Genomic DNA, 18,952 nt, shown 5'->3' on the forward strand with positions numbered 1-18,952 from the left:
ACTACCTCTAATCATGGACATTGTTGTTGTTGTTGTTCTGTTGCTAAGTCATGTCTGACTGTACACACAAGTCTTTCCAAAAGTGTTATTTCCTTCATGCCTCCTTTCCCAGGAAGCTTCTGGAAGTGATATTCTACCAAAATGAGGAGGGAGTCACAGGGGGGAAGACATGGAATTTAGGAAGGAGGAGAGAGAGAGGTGGTGGGGTGAGCGTGGGGGAGTCCAGCCATGGGATGCCAGCCATGCAGGGAGAATACAGACACACATCCAATGAGACAGAGCCCAAGAGAGGAGCTCAGTGAGAGGAGACTTAGATAACTGGCCAAGGGTGAGGTTGGTCAGTGATGAATTTGTGGAAAGTAAGCACACATAAAAATGATAATTATTAACTTTAAGAAAAACAACCCCAAAAATGGGCTGGAAAGAAAAAGTAAGCAAAGTTGACTACATGCCTTGGCCCTGAATAGTGTTCACAGAGTAAAAGTAATACAAACACTGAAGGTGTCTCCGTCCAGAGTTATCTGTAAGGAAGAAGATGAGCTGAGAGGGGTTGCCCTGTGTGGGGTAGGGGTTGGGAAAAGGAATGAGGCTAACACTCCATCCTCCAGAGAGAAATGAATAAATGATGCCTAAAGCAGGGGGAAAAAAAAATCAAGAAACAGTGATGCTTGCATATTATCAGACACACAGGTTTGGACGCCCAAGAAACTGGCTGAACCTGTTGAAATGGTTCCTTTTTTGCTAGTGAGATAAGCGGATTGGGGAATGCTCTTTTTTTATAGCAAATCTGGGATATATAAAATATGTAGCATTTTATATAGACTGTTAGAGTGTTCATATATAACTTGAATAAAAACTAAAAAGAACTAAAAACAGATGTGATCTTAAAGGCAATCTCTACTACAGTTTGTTTGAATATGAGATTATTTTGTTGTGAGTAACTGAGGGGACACAGACACAAAAAGGAAGCTGATGACCTGTATCTTGATTGGAGTGCTGTTCACTTGAGTGTGTTTCTTTTGTGAAAGTCCACCAGGCTGCACACATATGATTTGTGTGCTTTTCCATTCCTATATGTATTTTTTTTTACTTCAACAAAAAGACTGCTTAAAAAATAACAAGCCACATCCTATTTCAGCAGCTTTGGACAGAAACAGTGCATGTCACAGTGATTCTCCAGAGGGTGATAATTCCAGCCCCTGGTGAGCCAGCTGGCAGAGTCTCATCCTTCTTGGGTCCTCCCTCAAGGGTTTCTGAGTGTTCCCATGGAAGAACTCCCGCCTTCCGCAATCTGCCCTGGCAGCGCTGGTCCGCACGGCCACCCTCTCCTTGTTAGGGTCAGGACTTGCCGTGTTATATGGGCTCTCCCAGGCTGCTACCACGCTCCCCTTAACCCTTCCCCCAGTGACGGCCAAGCCCAGCAGCACGGGTGAACAGGGTGGTTGCAGGATCGGGTGCTCACAGAACAGGCATACTCCTTTTTCGGCTTATCTTGTTTCCTCACTGATGATTCTCCTGTCTTTTCACCATGTTTTTACTAACCATCCGTGGGTAACAAGATTGTCAGTGACCTTAAAATTTTGTCTGAAAGTGCCTATCTGGGCAATTTGCCTAAATCAGTGCTTCCAGCTTTGTATCCAACCAGGTCTCTCCCCTAAAACTCCGAAGTCCAGTGGAGTTAAAGAAGTTAGAGCGCAGGAAGTGAAAGCTTCAAACTGGAAACAAAACATGTATCCCTGTTTCATGCTCACAACAAGGGCTGTGAGGTCCTTCCTATCCAGGTGTTCCTGCCACTCATCTTTTCTGAAAAAGTCCAGCCTCAGTCACTGTCATCCTCATCATCACCATCATTCCAAACTCAGCAGAGGTGAAATGCTGCCCATGGTGCAGGACATCTTGTCAGTTTCTACGCAGAGCAATTTTATTTCCCAGACTTCCCAGTGTTTCATTTTAACTTTCCGAAAGCGCAATTGCACTCATCTCACATGTTAGTAAAGCAATGCTTAAAATTCTCCAAGCCAAGCTTCAGCAATAGGTAAACCGTGAAATTCCAGATGTTCAAGCTGGTTTTAGAAAAGGCAGAGGAACCAGAGATCAAATTGCCAACATCCGCTGGATCATTGAAAAAACAAGAGAGTTCCAGAAAAACATCTATTTCTGCTTTATTGACTATGCCAAAGCCTTTGACTGTGTGGATCACAATAAACTGTGGAAAATTCTGAAAGAGATGGGCGTACCAGACCACCTGACCTGCCTCTTGAGAAACCTGTATGCAGGTCAGGAAGCAACAGTTAGAACTAGACATGGAACAACAGACTGGTTCCAAATTGGAAAAGGAGTACATCAAGGCTGTATATTGTCACCCTGCTTATTTAACTTATATGCAGAGTACATCATGAGAAATGCTGGGCTGGAGGAAGCACAAGCTGAAATCAAGATTGCAGGGAGAAATATCAATAACCTCAGATATGCAGATGACACCACCCTTATGGCAGAAGGTGAAGAAGAACTAAAGAGCCTCTTGATGAAAGTGAAAGAGGAGAGTGAAAAAGTTGGCTTAAAGCTCAACATTCAAAAAACTAAGATCATGGCATCCGGTCCCATCACTTCATGAGAAATAGATGGGGAGACAGTGGAAACAGTGGCTGACTTTATTTTTCTGGGCTCCAAAATCACTGCAGATGATGATTGCAGCCATGAAATTAAAAGACACTTACTCCTTGGAAGGAAAGTTATGACCAACCTAGACAGCATATTAAGAAGCAGAGAAATTACTTTGCCAACAAAGGTCTGTCTAGTCAAGGCTATGGTTTTTCCAGTGGTCATGTATGGATGTGAGAGTTGGACTATAAAGAAAGCTGAGCACCAAAGAATTGATGCTTTTGAACTGTGGTGTTTGAGAAGACTCTTGAGAGTCCCTTGGACTGCAAGGAGATCCAACCAGTCCATCCTAAAGGAGATCAGTCCTGGGTGTTCATTGGAAGGACTGATGTTGAAGCTGAAACTCCAATACTTTAGCCACCTGATGCGAAGAGCTGACTCATTGGAAAAGACCCTGATCCTGGTAAAGATTGAGGGAAGGAGGAGAAGGGGACAACAGAGGATGAGATGGTTGGATGGCATCATCAACTCGATGGACATGAGTTTGGGTGGACTCTGGGAATTGATGATGGACAGGGAGGCCTGGCGTGCTGCGGTTCATGGGGTCTCAAAGAGTCGGACATGAGTGAGCAACTGAACTGAACTGAACTGAAAAGCATAATCGGGGGCTTCCCTGGTGGTGGAGTGGTAAAGAATCCACCTACCAATTCAGGAGATGCAAGAGGTGTGGTTTTGTTCCCTGGGTCGGGAAGATCCCCTGGAGAATGAAATGGCAACCCACTCCAGGGTTCTTGCCTGGGAAATCCCATGGACAGAGGCACCTGGTGGACTTCAGTCCATGCAGTCATGAACAGTTGGATGTGACTGAGCACTCACGCTACACAAGCATAATCAAAAGGTCCCCCTGGTGGCTCAGATAGTAAAGAATCTGCCGCAGGTTCAATCCCTGGGTCTGGGAAGATCCCCTGTAGAAGGGAATGGCAACCCACTCCAATATTCTTGCCTAGGAAATTCTGTAGACAGAGGAGCCTGGCGGGCTACAGTCAGTGGGGTCACAAAAGAGTAGGACACGATTTAGCAACTAAACAACAACAGCAGCAAATCAAAAGGTCCACTCCAGTATTTAAACCAGGTCCAAAGAGCAGGGCAGCAGCCCCTTCATGATTGTTCCTTCTACTGCCATACCCTGAAAATTGCCTGCAATTTCTAAATAAGCCTCTTAGCCTCAGAAAAATCCAGGTCCCAGCAAGTGATGTTAAACGGAAAGGGGAGGTGATGAAACTGCTCAGAAGGTAAGATTAAGGACTTAGGAGAAACGCTGCTCTGGCCTCTCTGGCCTTTTCCTGAACAGTGCCTGTCCCTTTCCTGGACAGCGGGGTTGTGTTTAAAGACACCATGAGTCGTGCTCAGGGCCCATTTTCCTCTTCACATCAGCAGGCAGGAAGCTCAGAGCCAGGTCTGTGGCAGCGGCAGGTCAGAAATGGGACCTCATGCCATGCAGTGAGCCCAGCTTCACGCCACTGGCTTCCTCACTCTCGCTGTACGTTTATTTCATTTTCCTTCCTTTTAGATGGATCACTCTGTGTCCATTTTTGTAAGCCTTAAAATCCTTTATCAAGACACAAAGAAATTCTATTTTTAAAATGCACTAAGATTACAGCCGCAGGCATACCTCGTTTTATTGCACTTCACAGAGATTGTGGATTTTACAAATTGAAGGTTTGCGGCAACCTGGCATTGTCAGATGATGGTTAACTTTTTTTTAGCAATAAAGTATTTTTTTAAATTAAAGTATGTACATTTTTTAAGGCATAATGCTATTGCACATTTAATAGATTGCAATAGTGTAAACATAGCTTTTATAGGCACTGGGAAACAAAAAAATTCTTGTGACTCACTTTATTGTGATAATCGCTTTGTTTTGATAATCCCTTTATTATGGGAGTCTGGAACCAAACCCACAATATTTCTGAGGTATACCTGTGTGTGACAGAACTGTAGGTAAACATTGAAAGGTAACTTGAAGAGAAGATAATTGTATTAGGATGATAGGGTTACAGGTAATTTGTTTTCCTTTTCAAATGTACATTAATATCGTAAAGTACATTAAATGATATTTTTAGTCATTTCTTCTGATTAGAAAATTATGTTTGTATTAGAAATTGTAGAAAAGATAGAAAAATACAAAGATGAAAATTAATTTTATTCATCATCCAAATCTCTAAATATAATCTTTTTAGTCTATTTCTTTCTTGTCTTCTTCCACATATGTGTGTATGTGTTACCTCTGTATATTTTCAAATTTATTCTTTCTTTATAGTTTTTCATAAATTACTGTTTTTTTTTTTAACAGTAACTTTGGGGATCTCCTAAATATTTAGTATCCTTTATTTTTAGCACCATCATTTATTTGTTTGTTTGGTTTTTGCCATGCACATAGCATGAAGAATCTTCGTTCCCCCACCAGAAATCAAACCTTCACCCTCTCCAATGGAAGTGCAGAGTCGTCACCAGTGGACCACCAAGAAAGTCCCTACACCATTGTTTTAATTCATTTATGTTGTACAGTCATTTTATATGTGTACCCTATTTATTTAACAAATTCCCCTTTGTTGGACATTTAGGTTGTTCACTAATAGTCATTCCTTTCTGGATTTATCTAGGTGGCCAAATAAGCCAACTTGACCAAAATACGTTTCATCTACAGAATTCCTTTTTCTCTTTTTGCAGTGGTCTCTGGTTCGTCATCCAGCTCTAAGTATGACCCTGAGATTCTGAAGGCTGAAATTGCCACAGCAAAATCCCGGGTAGGTCCTCTCTGCTTATGCTATTGATGGGGGTCCCAGAGGCAGCTTTGGGCTAAGAGCCTATCCACAAGACCAGAGTAGATGCTTCAACCAGGCAGTGACAGCTGGTGCTGGCTAACAAGCCCCTACATAACAGCAGCAGTAGCTGTAGTAGCCCTCGTTTTACTAATAGCAGTGTTGACAGCAGCTACCCTTTCACAGGCAATCACTCTAACCAGGCGTAGTGCTAAATGGTTCATGAGGAATACCTCATGCCCTCGCGACAATCCTGTGAAGTAGCCACTGTCACCATCTGCATTTTGAAGATGAGCCAACAGAGGCTGGGCGGGATCAGGTAACTTGCTCAAGGTCACAGTGGACTCAGGCTTACCCCAAATTTCTTCATGGAAGGTGTTCTCTTCCTAACCACTGCTCATTCTGCATTGTCCTATTTAATTACTTCCTGCTTACCTTAGGGGACAGGTGGTTTTAGTCCCCCTTTACTGACGTGGAGACGGACTGAAGACTTAAATGACTTGCGCAAGGTGAAGTCAGTGCCGTGAACAGGGGTTTAGGTCTACAAATCCAGATGCCTGTAGAAAACATGAAACAGGAGAAGGGCTAGGGATGAGGCAGTGGGGGCCTGTGTAGCCTAGCAGGGTATGTCTTGTCTAAAGGAGTAGTGGGATTTTAGCCCTGAGCTCTTGTGCCCATGCTGGAACGTGAGCTCCGCCTTGGCACATCTTCAAGTATTTTGAAGAATACTGTGTATCTAGGCCTAGTATACGAAATAGCTCAATATTTAATTATTAGCAACAAATTTTTTAAAATTTTTATTTATTTATTTTTGGCTATGCTGGTCTGCGCAGGCTTTCCTGTAGTCACAGCGAACGGGGCTACACGTTAGTTGTGGTGCACGGGCTTCTCTTGTTGCAGAGCATGGGCTCTAGGGCGAGTGGGCTTCAGTTATTGCACCCTGAAGCCCGTGGGCTCAGTACTTGTACTTCCAGGCTCTAGAGCACAGGCTCAGTAGTGACGGTATACAGGCTTAGTTGCTCCCTGTGTCTCCTGGCTTTGGCAGGTGGATACTTTACCAGTGAGCCCCCAGGGATGTCCATCAGCAACTAATTTTTAAAAATTTAGTAAGACTGCAAGCCAAAGCATTTCTGCAGGCTACAGCTGGCTTCCCGGCCAGGTCGTGCCTATAAAGCTACTATGCTGCCTCTCGCCTCCCTGCCCTACAATAGTGAATCCAGTACCTGCTTTAAGTAATGCCCCCCCTCCCAAAAAAAAAGTAATGCCCAACCCAGGAAATTGCCCTTATCGTCATCTGTCAGAAACAGGAAAGGGAGGCTCACAGAAGCAACGACATGACTTGAGAGAAGCCAGCCGACTAGTCAGGGGGAAGGCCAGACTGTAGCCCAGGTCAGCCAGGTCCGGTCAACTTCCTGTTTCCTTGGAGCGAGGGCTGGCTAGGAAGGACCTCCAGGGACCACTGGACTGGGAGGCCGACCAAGTGGGCAGCTGCTGAGACCCCAGCAACATCAGTGAGGGGTGCCCAGGGGATGCTGACCTGAGTCATATGCAGGGGCAGCTGGGGGCTCTAGGTTAACATCAACCTCTGCCCCTCCGTGTGGTCTTCTGCCATCCAGGTTAACAAGCTGAAGAGAGAGATGGTTCACCTCCAACAGGAGCTACAGTTCAAAGAGCGTGGCTTTCAGACACTGAAGAAGTAAGTCCATCTTGCGCAGGGTATGGGGATTACCCTCATCTGTGCTCTCCTCCCGTCCTCTCTGTCCCCCTCTCCTTCATTCTCTCTCTACCCTCCTTGAAACAGGGCTTTCTAATTGTTCAGCTCCAGTTCTATTCTACTGAAGACTGTTCCCCAAGGCTGAGGCTTAGAAAGAGAAAAGGGGAATCATTTCCGATTCAGGTTCTCACAGTCCTCTGAATTCCAGAAGTCATTAAAGTCTGTTCCATTCAGTTGAGTTTTGCCAGCCACAGAAATGAGTTATCGCCAGGCATGTCTGTGTACCTGACTCCTCCCTTGCTGTAGATGGGGGAGAACCTGATACGCACACGGACAAAACCAGCTCTTTCCATGGCCCCCAAAGTGAGCAATGACTGGCTTGTGCGTTCCCAGAAGAAACAAGGATCCCTTCCACAACAAACGGATTTCTAGAAGAGTGGGCACCATGCCATGCACACTGTGCTTTGCAGGTGACTGAAGAGATTTCCAGAACTTTGACCACATGTAGTTTTCCCTTTTAGAAGCTGACTTGCAGCCACGAACATGCAGTTCTCTTGTTCCTAGAGAAGATGTGCTCTTTGTCACTTTTATGATTATACTAGCAGAGATTTACTGAGCAGGTAGTCCATGCCAGAGATCACTTCCAGTGTTTCTATCTTGGTGACCCCTTGTGACAACTCTGTAGGGAATGTGCTTTAGCTGACTCCATTGTATAGATGGGGAAACTGAAGCACCTAGTCCATGTTCCTGAGTGTCAGCTTATTGTTGTTATTAAACCACTCATATCACTGAGATTTGTGCCTTGAGTCATGTTTAGTACGTGTGATTGGCTCATGGGACAGTCATTACAGAGGTGCCTCGCAGCCCTCCTGGAAGCTCCAAAGAGGACGGTCAGTAGATGTCTCTGTTCTAAGGGCTATCCGCTTAGATTCCCAGAGAGGTCACCTGTACACAGACAGCATCTTCTCTAGACACTGCTGTCTCACTCTCACTGACTGTACCTTCTCCTCATTCTCCAGACCTCAAACCACTCTCACTACTCTTGGCCACAGCCCCAAGCCTTTGGGTGTTTATCTCCAAGCCCTATGAATCGAGGGGAGTTGTTCAGTTCAGTTCAGTCACTCAGTCGTGTCTGACTCTGCAACCCCATGGACTGCAGCATGCCAGGGCTCCCTGTCCATCACCAACTCCCTGTCCGTCACCAACTCCCAGAGTTTACTCAAACTCATGTCCATTGAGTCAGTGATGCCATCCAACCATCTCATCCTCTGTCGTCCCCTTCTCCTCCCTCCTTCAATCTTTCCCAGCATCAGGGTCTTTTCAAATGAGTCAGTTCTTCACATCAGGTGGCCAAAGTATTGGAGTTTCAGCTTCAACATCAGTCCTTCCAAAGAACACTCAGGACTGATCTCCTTTAGGATGGACTGGTTGGATCTCCTTGAAGTCCAAGGGACTTTCAAGAGTCTTCTCCAACACCACAAGTTCAAAAGCATCAGTTCTTTGGCGCTCAGCTTTCCTTATAGTCCAGCTCTCGAGGGGAGTTGACCAAAGGGGCCGGTGGGTTCCTATTCACATATCCCCACTCCCCAGACCCCTATTGTCCAGGTGAGCCACCAGGATATAAGGAAATAGGGCTCTGTATTATAGATTGCATTGAGTACCTTTTTGTGTTATGTGTTATGGCTTTGTGTTTATATAGATAAATATTGTTTAGGTGTGTGTATATACATATGCCAGTCCTGTCTCTCAAGCCAGTTTCTAGTCTCATTAGGACGAGGAGCCACACTTTATGCTTCTTAGTAATCTCCAGTGGTGCCAAGGGCAATCGGGGGCAGTAATGTGAGTTCAGAAAATTCCTGTAAAGCAAATAGCCTCATGAATCTTCCAAGGCAGTGGAGCAGGTTCTGAGCACATAGTTTAAGGGCTACTCACTCTCAGAGCAGGGGTCCTCCCCCTTCCTCTTCCTTCCTTCCCTCCCCCCTCCTCCAATGACTCCCCCACCACCGCATGCCCGCGCCTCCGCCACCCCCCCCCCCCCCCCCCGCCCCAACTCCTAGGTGCTCTGGAGCTTCTGGTTAAAACACTTGCCATTATTCTCTGAGCCACCACAAACCTGTTTTACCACTTTGTCACCCTGTAGCAGCATTGATCATTCTTGTTGCTTGGTAAGCTGACGCTGAAACCCCAAAGACAAGACTCCTTTTCTCCCCCTCCTTCAGCCGGCCCACCCCAACCCCTTTGATATCAGGCCCAGATAAGACCGCCTCTCAGGGCCCTGGGCCGGAAGCCGCCCCCGTGTTCCCAGTGGAGGAAGGTTTCTGCTCTAATGCGCACCTTGGCAGAGAGGGTTAGGAATGTCGCTGCCAGGGGCGGATGGCCTAGGTTCAAGTCTTAGTTCCCAGGGAACACGAAAAAGTGGTTTGCTTCATCCCCTTGAGCTTCTGTTTCTTTATCTGAAAAATAGGATATTGTAAATATTGAATTGGAAAATCTGCGTCAAGCGCATGACCGTACCTGGCACGTAGGGAAAACCCGGTGAGCTGAAGGGGGTGGTGACCTCTAGCTAGTTGGCTGTTTGGACTTGGGAAGGAACTCACATGAACTGTGCCTTTGCCCTGGGCACCAGTCACCTCCTTCCATTGTCTCTACTCAAGCAGCTTTTATTCTGCTTCTTTTTATAGGCCAGGGTACTTGATGGGGCTGCAAATAGAGCCCAGCTCGAGAGTGTCGGCGCTAGACCTCGGACTCTTGGGTTTTGAAACTCACGTCCTTATACCTGCCTTCCTGGCATCATCCCAGATAAACCCCCCAGGCCCTGAAAACATCAGGCCCCTTTCCTTCTCCCAAGGGACTGCATTCAGTGTCCACTGGGGAACTGTCCAGTCACTTAGCATCCTCTCTTTGTGGAACCTGGAGGAAGCTAAAACTCATTTGGTTCATGGTCAGCAAGGGGCTTCCCAGATGGCACTAGTGGTAAAGACCCTGCCTGCCAATGCAGGAGACACAAGGGACACGGATTCAGTCCCTGGGTCAGGAAGACCCCCTGGAGGAGGGCATGGCAACCCACTGCAGGATTCTTACCTGGAGAATCCCATGGCCAGAGGAGCCTGGCGGGCTACAATTCATGGTGTCAGAGTCAGACACGACTGAAGCACCTTAGCACACACACATGGTCAGCAAACCCAATTTTAAAAAGAAAAAAAGGTTGCTGAGGATGGAAGCAGACCTCTCAGAAAAGACTGAAAAGAAAAATCAGGACCAAAGCCAGGGATTTGGCCCCATCAGCTGCCTTGGGCCCTCATAAATAAGGAAGACTAGGCATACCATCCCTGGGGGCGGTGGGCAGGACAGCATCTCTCTGCTGGTCCCCAGAGCCACCCTGCCCAGTGAGAGTTGTCTGGAAAAGACCCAGAGGAGCCGGCTACCCTCAGAGCCTTTGCCCTGCTTCTCTGTGGCTGCCAGGTGTGACTGTCTCAAGCGCTTAGAGAAAGGACAGCCGTGTAATTTGGAAATCCTAAAACACACGTGTCCCGCTCCCCACCCCTCCCAGCACATACACACCCTCTCCTTCCCACCAACCAAGCAACTTTTCTTTCCCTTTAAAACAAAAAAAAAGATTCATTCACTGAGTGCATAATGGTAACCCTTTGTTCCACTCCCCCTACTCCCCAGTCCCGGAGAGTCCAAGATCCTCTCTGGAGCCAAATTCCAGAGCCTGGGTTGCTAAGGCCCCTGAGAGCAGTCAGGTAGAAGCCATGTGATGCGCCTGAGGCCCCGAAGACAGACCACTTCTGTCTCTTCCTGCTGAGGATTCAAAGCCACCCTCACCCGGTTGGCAGGGGGCAGCTGGGCACAGCCCCCTGCCCAGAGCCCCCAGCCCTCGGCCCTCCCCTGCACCCCCTTTCCATTTGGGACAGGGCCACCTCCGGCCCCGGGACATTCAGCTCTAGGGGGAGCCTCCTCTCCACCAAGCATGTTGGTCAGGCCTCTGTTGGGAATGCTCCCTGTAGACGAAGTTTTCAAACTCGATCTGAGACCAGTCTTAGCCGACCTGGCAGGCTCACCCAGGCCCAAGTCCTCGAAAGGCACAGACGGGCTATTTTTAGCAGGGAGACGTAACTGGGGCTTTGTCTTCCTCCGAGGAGGAAGCTGAAGGGATGGGGCCGTGAGACAAGTCTCCCTACCCTTCCCCACTTGCAGACAAGGAGGCCAGGATAAGAACCTGTGATTCCCCACTCAGGTTATTTTTAGCCCAGGACACTTCGGCCTCTAGAAGGTCAGAAAAGCATGCCTCGGAGTGGTTTCTCATCCTGAAATAATGGGTTTGTGGTGTTCCCTCAGACTGCAAAACTTCCTTTTCTTCACTGGGAACTTAAATCTCCGCCCTGGATTTTGATGAAGGTGTGAAGCAGTTAAAATTTCTCTCTGCGCTCAAAGCCTTGTCCACAACACAGCTCCCCTTCTCCAAGAGGGCTGCCCCCCCCAATAGGATTCATTTGACCTTCAGAAAATGGCATTGTTCCCCTTCACCCCCATCTTCCTCTATCAAAATGAACCTGTGTGTAGGGCTTGGATGAGCCAGCAGACTCCCCAGTTTGGAAGTATTATAGCCCCTCACACTTGTCTCATACTTCCTAGCTCCGCACCTCATGTTCCAACCTTCTCTCTTTGAACATGGCTCACAGCTCGGTGAACATGGGCGAGGCATATGGCATCATCCAGGTTTTTTTCAGAGGAGGAAGCTGAGGCTCTGTGTACATGAGGGCCATGCCCAAGGTCATGCTACTAAGTGGTAGCAAGGGGTTTCTTCATCCTTCTAACCTTTCCTTCGTGTGGCCATTAACTTCAACGAATGCTTTTTTTTAAAAATTATCATTATAGTTTTAAAAATAGCTTACTTATTTATTTACTTTTGGCTATGTTGGGTCTTCGTTGCTTCACTGGCTTTTCCCTTTTTGTGGCAAGCAGGGGCTACTCTCTAGTTGCAGGGCACAGGCTGTTCACTGCCGTGGCTTCTCTTGTTGCGGAGCACGGGTTCGGGGGTGGACGGGCTTCAGTAGTTGCAGCTCCTGGACCCTAGAACACAGGCTCAGTAGTTATGGCACATGGGCTTTGTGGCTCCGTGGCATGTGGGATCTTCCCAGACCAGAGATCGAACCCACATCTCCTGCACTGGCAGATGGATTCTCTACCCCTGAGCCACCAGGGAAACCCAACAAATGCTTGTTAAAGGCCGTGGTTCTCAGCAGCGATGACTTTGCTCCTCCATCCAAGGGTCATTAGGTCAAGTGTGGAGACAGTTTCAGGTTGTCACGACTCAAGGTCCAGACGCTGCCAGCATCGAGTGGGCAGACGCCAGGGGTGCTACTGAACATCCCACAGTGCACAGGACAGCCCCAACAACAGAGAGTGATCCCGCCCCAGGAACCCCGAGGTTGAGAGACCTGAGTTAGGGAACACGGAAAGATGCTCACCATCGCTAATCTTCAGGGAAATGTAAAAGGATTGCCTCACACCAGTCAGAGTGGTCATCGTCAGAAAGAGCACAAACAAATGTTTGTGAGGATGTGGAAAAAGGAGAATCTTTGTACACCGTTGGTGGGAACGTAAACTGGTGCAGCCACGATGGCGAACAGTATGAGGATTTCTCAAAAAACTAAAAATAGAGATACCACATGACCTAGTAGTTCCTCTCCTGGATATATATCTTAAAAATCACTAATTGAAAAAGATACACACACCCCAGTGTTCATAGCAACAGTGTTTACCATTACTAAGATATGGAAGCAATCTAAGTATCCATCAACAGATAAATGATAAAGAAGATGTGGTACATATATACAATGGAATGTTAGTCACAGAGAAGAATAAAATTTTGCCATTTGCAATGACACTGATGGACTTGGCATTATGCTAAGTGAAATAAGTCCGACAGAGAAAGACAAATCCTATATGATATTACATACAACAAACTTTGAGCATAACAAGAAAGAAGCAGATTCACAGATATAGAGAAAAAACTGTGGTTACCAGTGGGGAGAGGGAAGGGGGGAGGGACAGTGTGGGGTAGAGGGCAAAAAGGCATTATTATGGGATTATATGAAATCATGTATGTGAGTGAACCCTTTTGAAAATTGTAAAGCACTATAGAATTGAAAGACTTTCATTCAGTAAAATAAAATAATGTTAAAAGGGAAAAAAAAAAAGGGACTTCCCTGGTGGTCCAATGGTTAAGATTCCACACTCCCAGTGCAGGGACCTGGGTTTTATCTCTGGTCGGGGAACTAGATCCCACATGCCTCAACTAAGACCCAGTTCAGCCAAATAAATAAATATTTGTAAAAGAAGATCACATTAAAAAAAAAAGTATGGTTCTGTGCTATATAATAAAACTACTCAAACATATTCAAGCTTATCAGATGACACCACCACATAAATTATTAATTATAACACAACATACCGAGTGCAGTGTCACAGCTCTACAAGATGTGTTATGAGAACATCTAGCCCAGCCTGGAGACTCAGGGAGATGATCAGGGAAGGCTTTCACTAAGAGTTGACTTCAGGAATGGTGTTGCTTCTGCAGCCTAACACTGACATTTGCAATTTGACAGGGACCCTTCTGTGCTTTATCCAATAGGCAGGACCTGAAGAAGAAGGGACAGAGAGGAGACTTCTTTCAGGACTAAAGCTCTGTGGTCTGTGCTTTTTCCCTGAGGGAACCCCATCCATCACCCTATTTTTGTCTGACCTTTCCCCTTGACTGTCTCCTAGAATTGATAAGAAGATGTCAGATGCTCAAGGCAGCTACAAACTGGATGAAGCTCAGGCTGTTCTGAGAGAAACAAAAGCCATCAAAAAGGCCATCACCTGTGGAGAAAAGGAAAAGCAAGATCTCATTAAGGTACAAGACCTCCCAGTGGTGAGGGCCCCATCCCAGTTTCTCCCGGGCACCTTTCTGTGCCCAGCAGGACTCAGGTGGGCTGTTTCCATGTGCTGCCAGATCCCTGAGTTCTCTTCTGTAGTTCTCTTGGGCTTTTAGTCTCATTTTATAGAGAAGAGAATGGAGGTTCGGAAGCATGAAGTGACTTGCCTAAGGTCACACAGCCAGTGTCAGTGGCAGAGCCAGAACAGAAGCCCTCTGGTCTAGTTTAAAGGTCACATCCTGGCCACCAGCTCTAGCCGTCTGGTTTACAGAACCAAATGGCAGGAGCTGGCTTCAACATCGCTAACCTTGGCATCAAAATGTAGCATCCTTGTAAGCATTTCATTGCGTGTTCCGACTCTGTGCTGGGAACTGACAAATGGTGATAGCGGTGATGTACTGTGCCAGGCAGCTGTGCCAAGCTCTTGGCCCACACTATGCCTCGCTTTCCCCTTATATCAGTGCTAGATTATCCCCAGCATACAGCAAAAGACTGCGCAGATCAGAGAGTAGGCACTAGAGCCAAGATTCAACCCCGTCAACACCTAACTCAGAAGCCCATGCTCTTAACCACTGTACATCCCACCCACCCTCAGCGGAACTGCCTGGACCTCTGAGATATTCTATTTTCGGTCCCATGGGCAGATGAGCAATTAAGCTCAGGGTGTTGTAAATGACTTGATGAGGGAAGCTTTACACTCTGTGACAAACAGAATAATTTCAAAGCCCCTACCAGGACCGCAGCCCAGCACAAACACTGAAACCAGGCGTTAGTGGACAGTGAGGCATGTTCCATTCATGCTTAGCAGTCAGGCCTGCCAAGCCTTAAGTCAGACAGACCAGGGCAAATCCTGGCTCTTTCAGTTGCCAGCTTCTCCAGGTAACAGCTCCCTCATGGATAAAATGGGGGTGCACACGTGCCTGCTCAGCCACTTCAGTTGTGTCCAACTCTTTGTAACCCTATGGACTGTAGCCCACCAGGCTCCTCTGTCCATGGGATTCTCTAAAGCGGGTTGCCATGCCCTTCTCCAGGGATTCTTCCTGACCCTGGGCTCAAACCCGGGCTTCCTGCAGCTCCTGCACTGCAGGCAGATTCTTTACCACTGAGCCACCACCAGGGAAGCCCCAAATGGGGATCATCACAGGTTATTCCTTCTAAGATTGCAGTCAGGTAATGAGATCATGGTAAAACCGACAGTTATTAAGTGTTGACTAAACCAGTGCTTTACACTGGTCATCTTGTCTGAACAATATGAAAGTCAATATGATCGCCCTATGAGATAGGACCCATGGTTATTCCCATTTTGCAGGAAAACAAACTGAGGCACAGAGAGGTTAATCAACAAGGTCAGAGCACACAGCTAGAAGTGGCAGAGCAGGGGATCCCGACTCAGGCCGCGCAGCTCCGAAGCCATTGTCCACACTGGTTTCTCCCCTGTAAGGGGCCCAGCACAGTGCCTGGCACCTAGTGGATCCCCACCCACTGGTAGCTCTTTACAGGAGAAGTGGGGTGTCAGGGCCCCCAGTAGATTCCTAGAGAGACAGACCCAGAGCACCCTCCATGGAGGGGGTGTTTCTAAGCCTGCCCTCCCCGCTCCAGAGCCTCGCCATGCTGAAGGATGGCTTCCGCACCGACAGAGGCTCCCACTCCGACCTGTGGTCCAGCAGCAGCTCCCTGGAGAGTTCGGGTTTCCCACTGCCGAAACAGTACCTGGACGTGAGCTCCCAGACGGACATCTCAGGAGGCGTGAGTACACAGCACATGCCACCGGGGCTCCGAGAGACAGAGTACCCTTCTTGTTACTCGCCCGAGGAGCTGGCCGGGGCTCTCTCTGAGCCTGGGTGCTGCCCCAGCCTTCTAGAGCGCGTTCTCTTGCAGCCTTCATGGCCTTCTGATGACATGAGATGACGACGTGGAGGGGTAGCCAGCCCTGACTTGCTGGTCACGGGAATGCATCTCTAGATGCTGCACAGAAAGCATGTTTGAAGGACCAGGGGTCTTTCTCAGGTTTTCCTTGTGCTGATTAGCAGTGCCATTCTGTTTCCCTCTCACCAGCCGAGAGGCAGAAGATAGTTCCCTCCTGTTCACCCCAGAGCAATGCATGTGGCTTACAGACAGCTGCTCGCCCCCCAGTTCAAAAGCTCAGCCCTGGTTAGAGTAATGAATAGCACAAGTGCTATCCAGACATGGCTTCTGAAAGCCTCAGAGCAGGACTGACCCACGGCAATCTGTAGCTTAGAAGAGCTTTCATTTTCTTGGAGCAGGTGACATGGAGTGAACGAGGCTCCACGGCTAAATGCTCTTCTATGTGGTTTCTACAGTCCTGTTCCCACTTGTGAGGAGAAGCTCCATTCATGTCTGATGGGGTGAGCCTCATAGTTCTTGACAAATTGGCATGGCCAGTGGGGCTGCCCCCTCCATCCTCACACCACCCATTGTCCAGCTACAGGCCACCTGTGATGAAGGAACCCTGTGCCTTCTTCCAAGTTCTAGGACCTTCTTGTCACTGGGTGTTGCACTGCTGACTGCAGGCTCCCTGAGTATGGTGGAACTCTCCCCAGCGGGCCCAGGGTGGCTTTCTTGTGTGGTGACGGTGCCCGTTTCCTCCTGGCCAGCTGGCCGCCACACTCCTACGACCTGAATGAGCTCCAAGCCTTTTGGGGCTGCAAGATGATATTCTGAGCCCTAGGCTTCTCTTCTCGAACTAATAAATGTGTGCTTTGCGGGCTCTTCCCATGCCTGAAGGAAAGAAAATGTTTTTCTCCTAACTAGCTTCCCTGCGATTCACCCAGCCAGCTCAATAATGGGATACTATTTTTAGCTCCTTCCCACACAAGCTGTCAAGTCTCTCAGGAGCCCCCGAAACCCAGCTCAGCCCTGGCCACCACTCCCATGTAATTCCTGACCTGTTCTTTCCTCCAGTTCGGTACCAGCAGCAACAATCAGCTGGCGGAGAAGGTCAGATTGCGCCTTCGATACGAAGAGGCCAAGAGAAGGTACTTAGAGGCTGGGGCCTGGGGGCAGGATGGTCCCACAATAATAACTGGTTGGCCAAAATGTTTGTTCAGGTTTTTCTGTAAGTACTTAAAATCCAAAACACTTTCTGGCCAACCCAGTACTATTGTAGCGTGTCTGCTCTGTGCCTGCTTTTTACACGCTTCATGATGTTTAATCCTCACAAAGATTGTGAAGGTGAGTATTATCATCTTCATACTTTAGTCTTCTCTGAAATTCTGAGAATGACTGAACCAGGGACGCTTAGATAAAGAGTGCAACTATGCTTTGAACCATACTTTAAACCTCAAACCTAGTAATCTTTCCACTTGCCTGCCTAAAAATCAACCTCTAAAATCAAGGCTTACCAACAATCATGTAAATAGTTGTGTGTGAAAGAGCACACCTGGGGTTTTAGCAACAGGCTGGAAACACTGCTGATACCACCCACTTCAGTGTCTCCTGCCCAACTGGGAACAAGCTGTGTTTTTAAACTGTGTAGACTCCAGGGACTTTAGATATTCTGTGACTTCACAGAACCCTAGGCAGTTCAGTTCCACTACCGCAAATAAAATAGTAATCAAAGCTGATGTTCTTAGAGAATCTGTAACGGTCCAGACAGTGTGCTAAAACATCTGTATATTCATCGTCTCACTTAATTTTGAAAGCAACCTTATAGCATAGCTTCTCTCATATTCTCTCCATGTTAAGAGACAAGTAAGATCTAAGATGTTTCATGACTTTTCAAGGTAGATTCAGAATTTGAACTGGACAGTCCATGGTCTTCCTATACACTGAGCCTATATTTCTTTTTTTTTTTTCGTTTTTCGTTTTTTTCTTTTTTTTTTTTAGCCTATATTTCTAAGAAAAAACTCTCAAGGTCTGATGGTAAATGAAACCAAGCACATTGCATCCATTCCTCCTTAGGCTACATTGCCCAGCCCATGAACATTCTAAGTCAGGCCAGGGAGAGTGTGGCAGTACCCAGCCCTGCCCCTCTGCCAACAAGTGAGCAGCAGAAACCCTTGGCAGCAATGACAGGAATCCTATAGAAACTGGAAGCAAGAAAGGGAATTCATAGGCTTATTGAACTCCAAAGTGCAGGGGTAATCTAGCTTCAGGCACAGCTGGATCCAGAGTTTCAAATGATGTCACATAAACTCAATCTCCTTTTCTCCTTCCTGCTTGCCTTTGTGTTGACAGGTTTTTCTGTCAAAGCAAAAGATGACCGCTGTTCTTCTAGACTTACATACTGCCAGGCTAGCAATCCCAGCAGAAATAGGGCCTACCTTCCGCATACAGTTTTACAAAGCTTTGGGCTTGAGACTCAGTGGCTTTTCTGGGAGAGCCAGTCATTGTTGCAGGGTGGGAGGAATTGGAATTCTCTGAAGGTCCAGACATGAGTCACATGCCCGACTATAGGAAGGGGACTGAGGTCAGCTCTGTGGGAACCAAGTGACCTGAAAGTGTGAGAGGACATTTCAATTTCCCAAAGAAAACTTGGAATACTGTTAACAAAAGAAGCAGAAAGTGGATACTGTTCAGGTGGAGGAAAACACAGCCTGTGCACTATTTCAGCTCCCCCTAGAGATCCAGCAGAACAGCATGACTTCTGCTTGGGACAACCACTTCTTGGCCCCTCTGAACTCTGTATATATTCCAGTTTGCAGTGGTGGCTATCTTAGATGATCAGTTATGGAGACATGAAAGGGCTGGAATCTTTCCTTTAGGGTTGCACCACTAAACTTCACACTACAGAGCCTTTGACTCATCTACCTTTATCCAACGTTGTGCCTCCTCTTTCACCTAAAAGTAGTTTAAGGACAAAGAATAAAGTAGCCTGCTGAATGGGGAAGCAAAGGCTGTGTGGCTTGAGGCAGGGAGGGTAGGTGGCT

The 18,952-nt window shown here is 47.3% G+C and overlaps 1 protein-coding gene across 2 annotated transcripts in view; it reads left to right on the forward strand.

Moving 5' to 3' along the window:
* WWC1 (WW and C2 domain containing 1) overlaps positions 1-18,952 on the forward strand; it is a 156,503-nt gene that overhangs the window by 90,617 nt on the left and 46,934 nt on the right. For both annotated transcript variants that reach the window (XM_020892131.2, XM_070465752.1), the window contains 5 exons: positions 5,332-5,408; positions 7,040-7,119; positions 13,912-14,041; positions 15,663-15,809; positions 16,986-17,059. In XM_020892131.2, the coding sequence (XP_020747790.2) occupies positions 5,332-5,408; positions 7,040-7,119; positions 13,912-14,041; positions 15,663-15,809; positions 16,986-17,059 (508 nt within the window). The remainder of the gene's footprint in view (positions 1-5,331; positions 5,409-7,039; positions 7,120-13,911; positions 14,042-15,662; positions 15,810-16,985; positions 17,060-18,952) is intronic.

The sequence above is a fragment of the Odocoileus virginianus genome, chromosome 3 (assembly GCF_023699985.2).
Source record: "Odocoileus virginianus isolate 20LAN1187 ecotype Illinois chromosome 3, Ovbor_1.2, whole genome shotgun sequence".
In the NCBI taxonomy this organism is placed as follows: domain Eukaryota; kingdom Metazoa; phylum Chordata; class Mammalia; order Artiodactyla; family Cervidae; genus Odocoileus; species Odocoileus virginianus.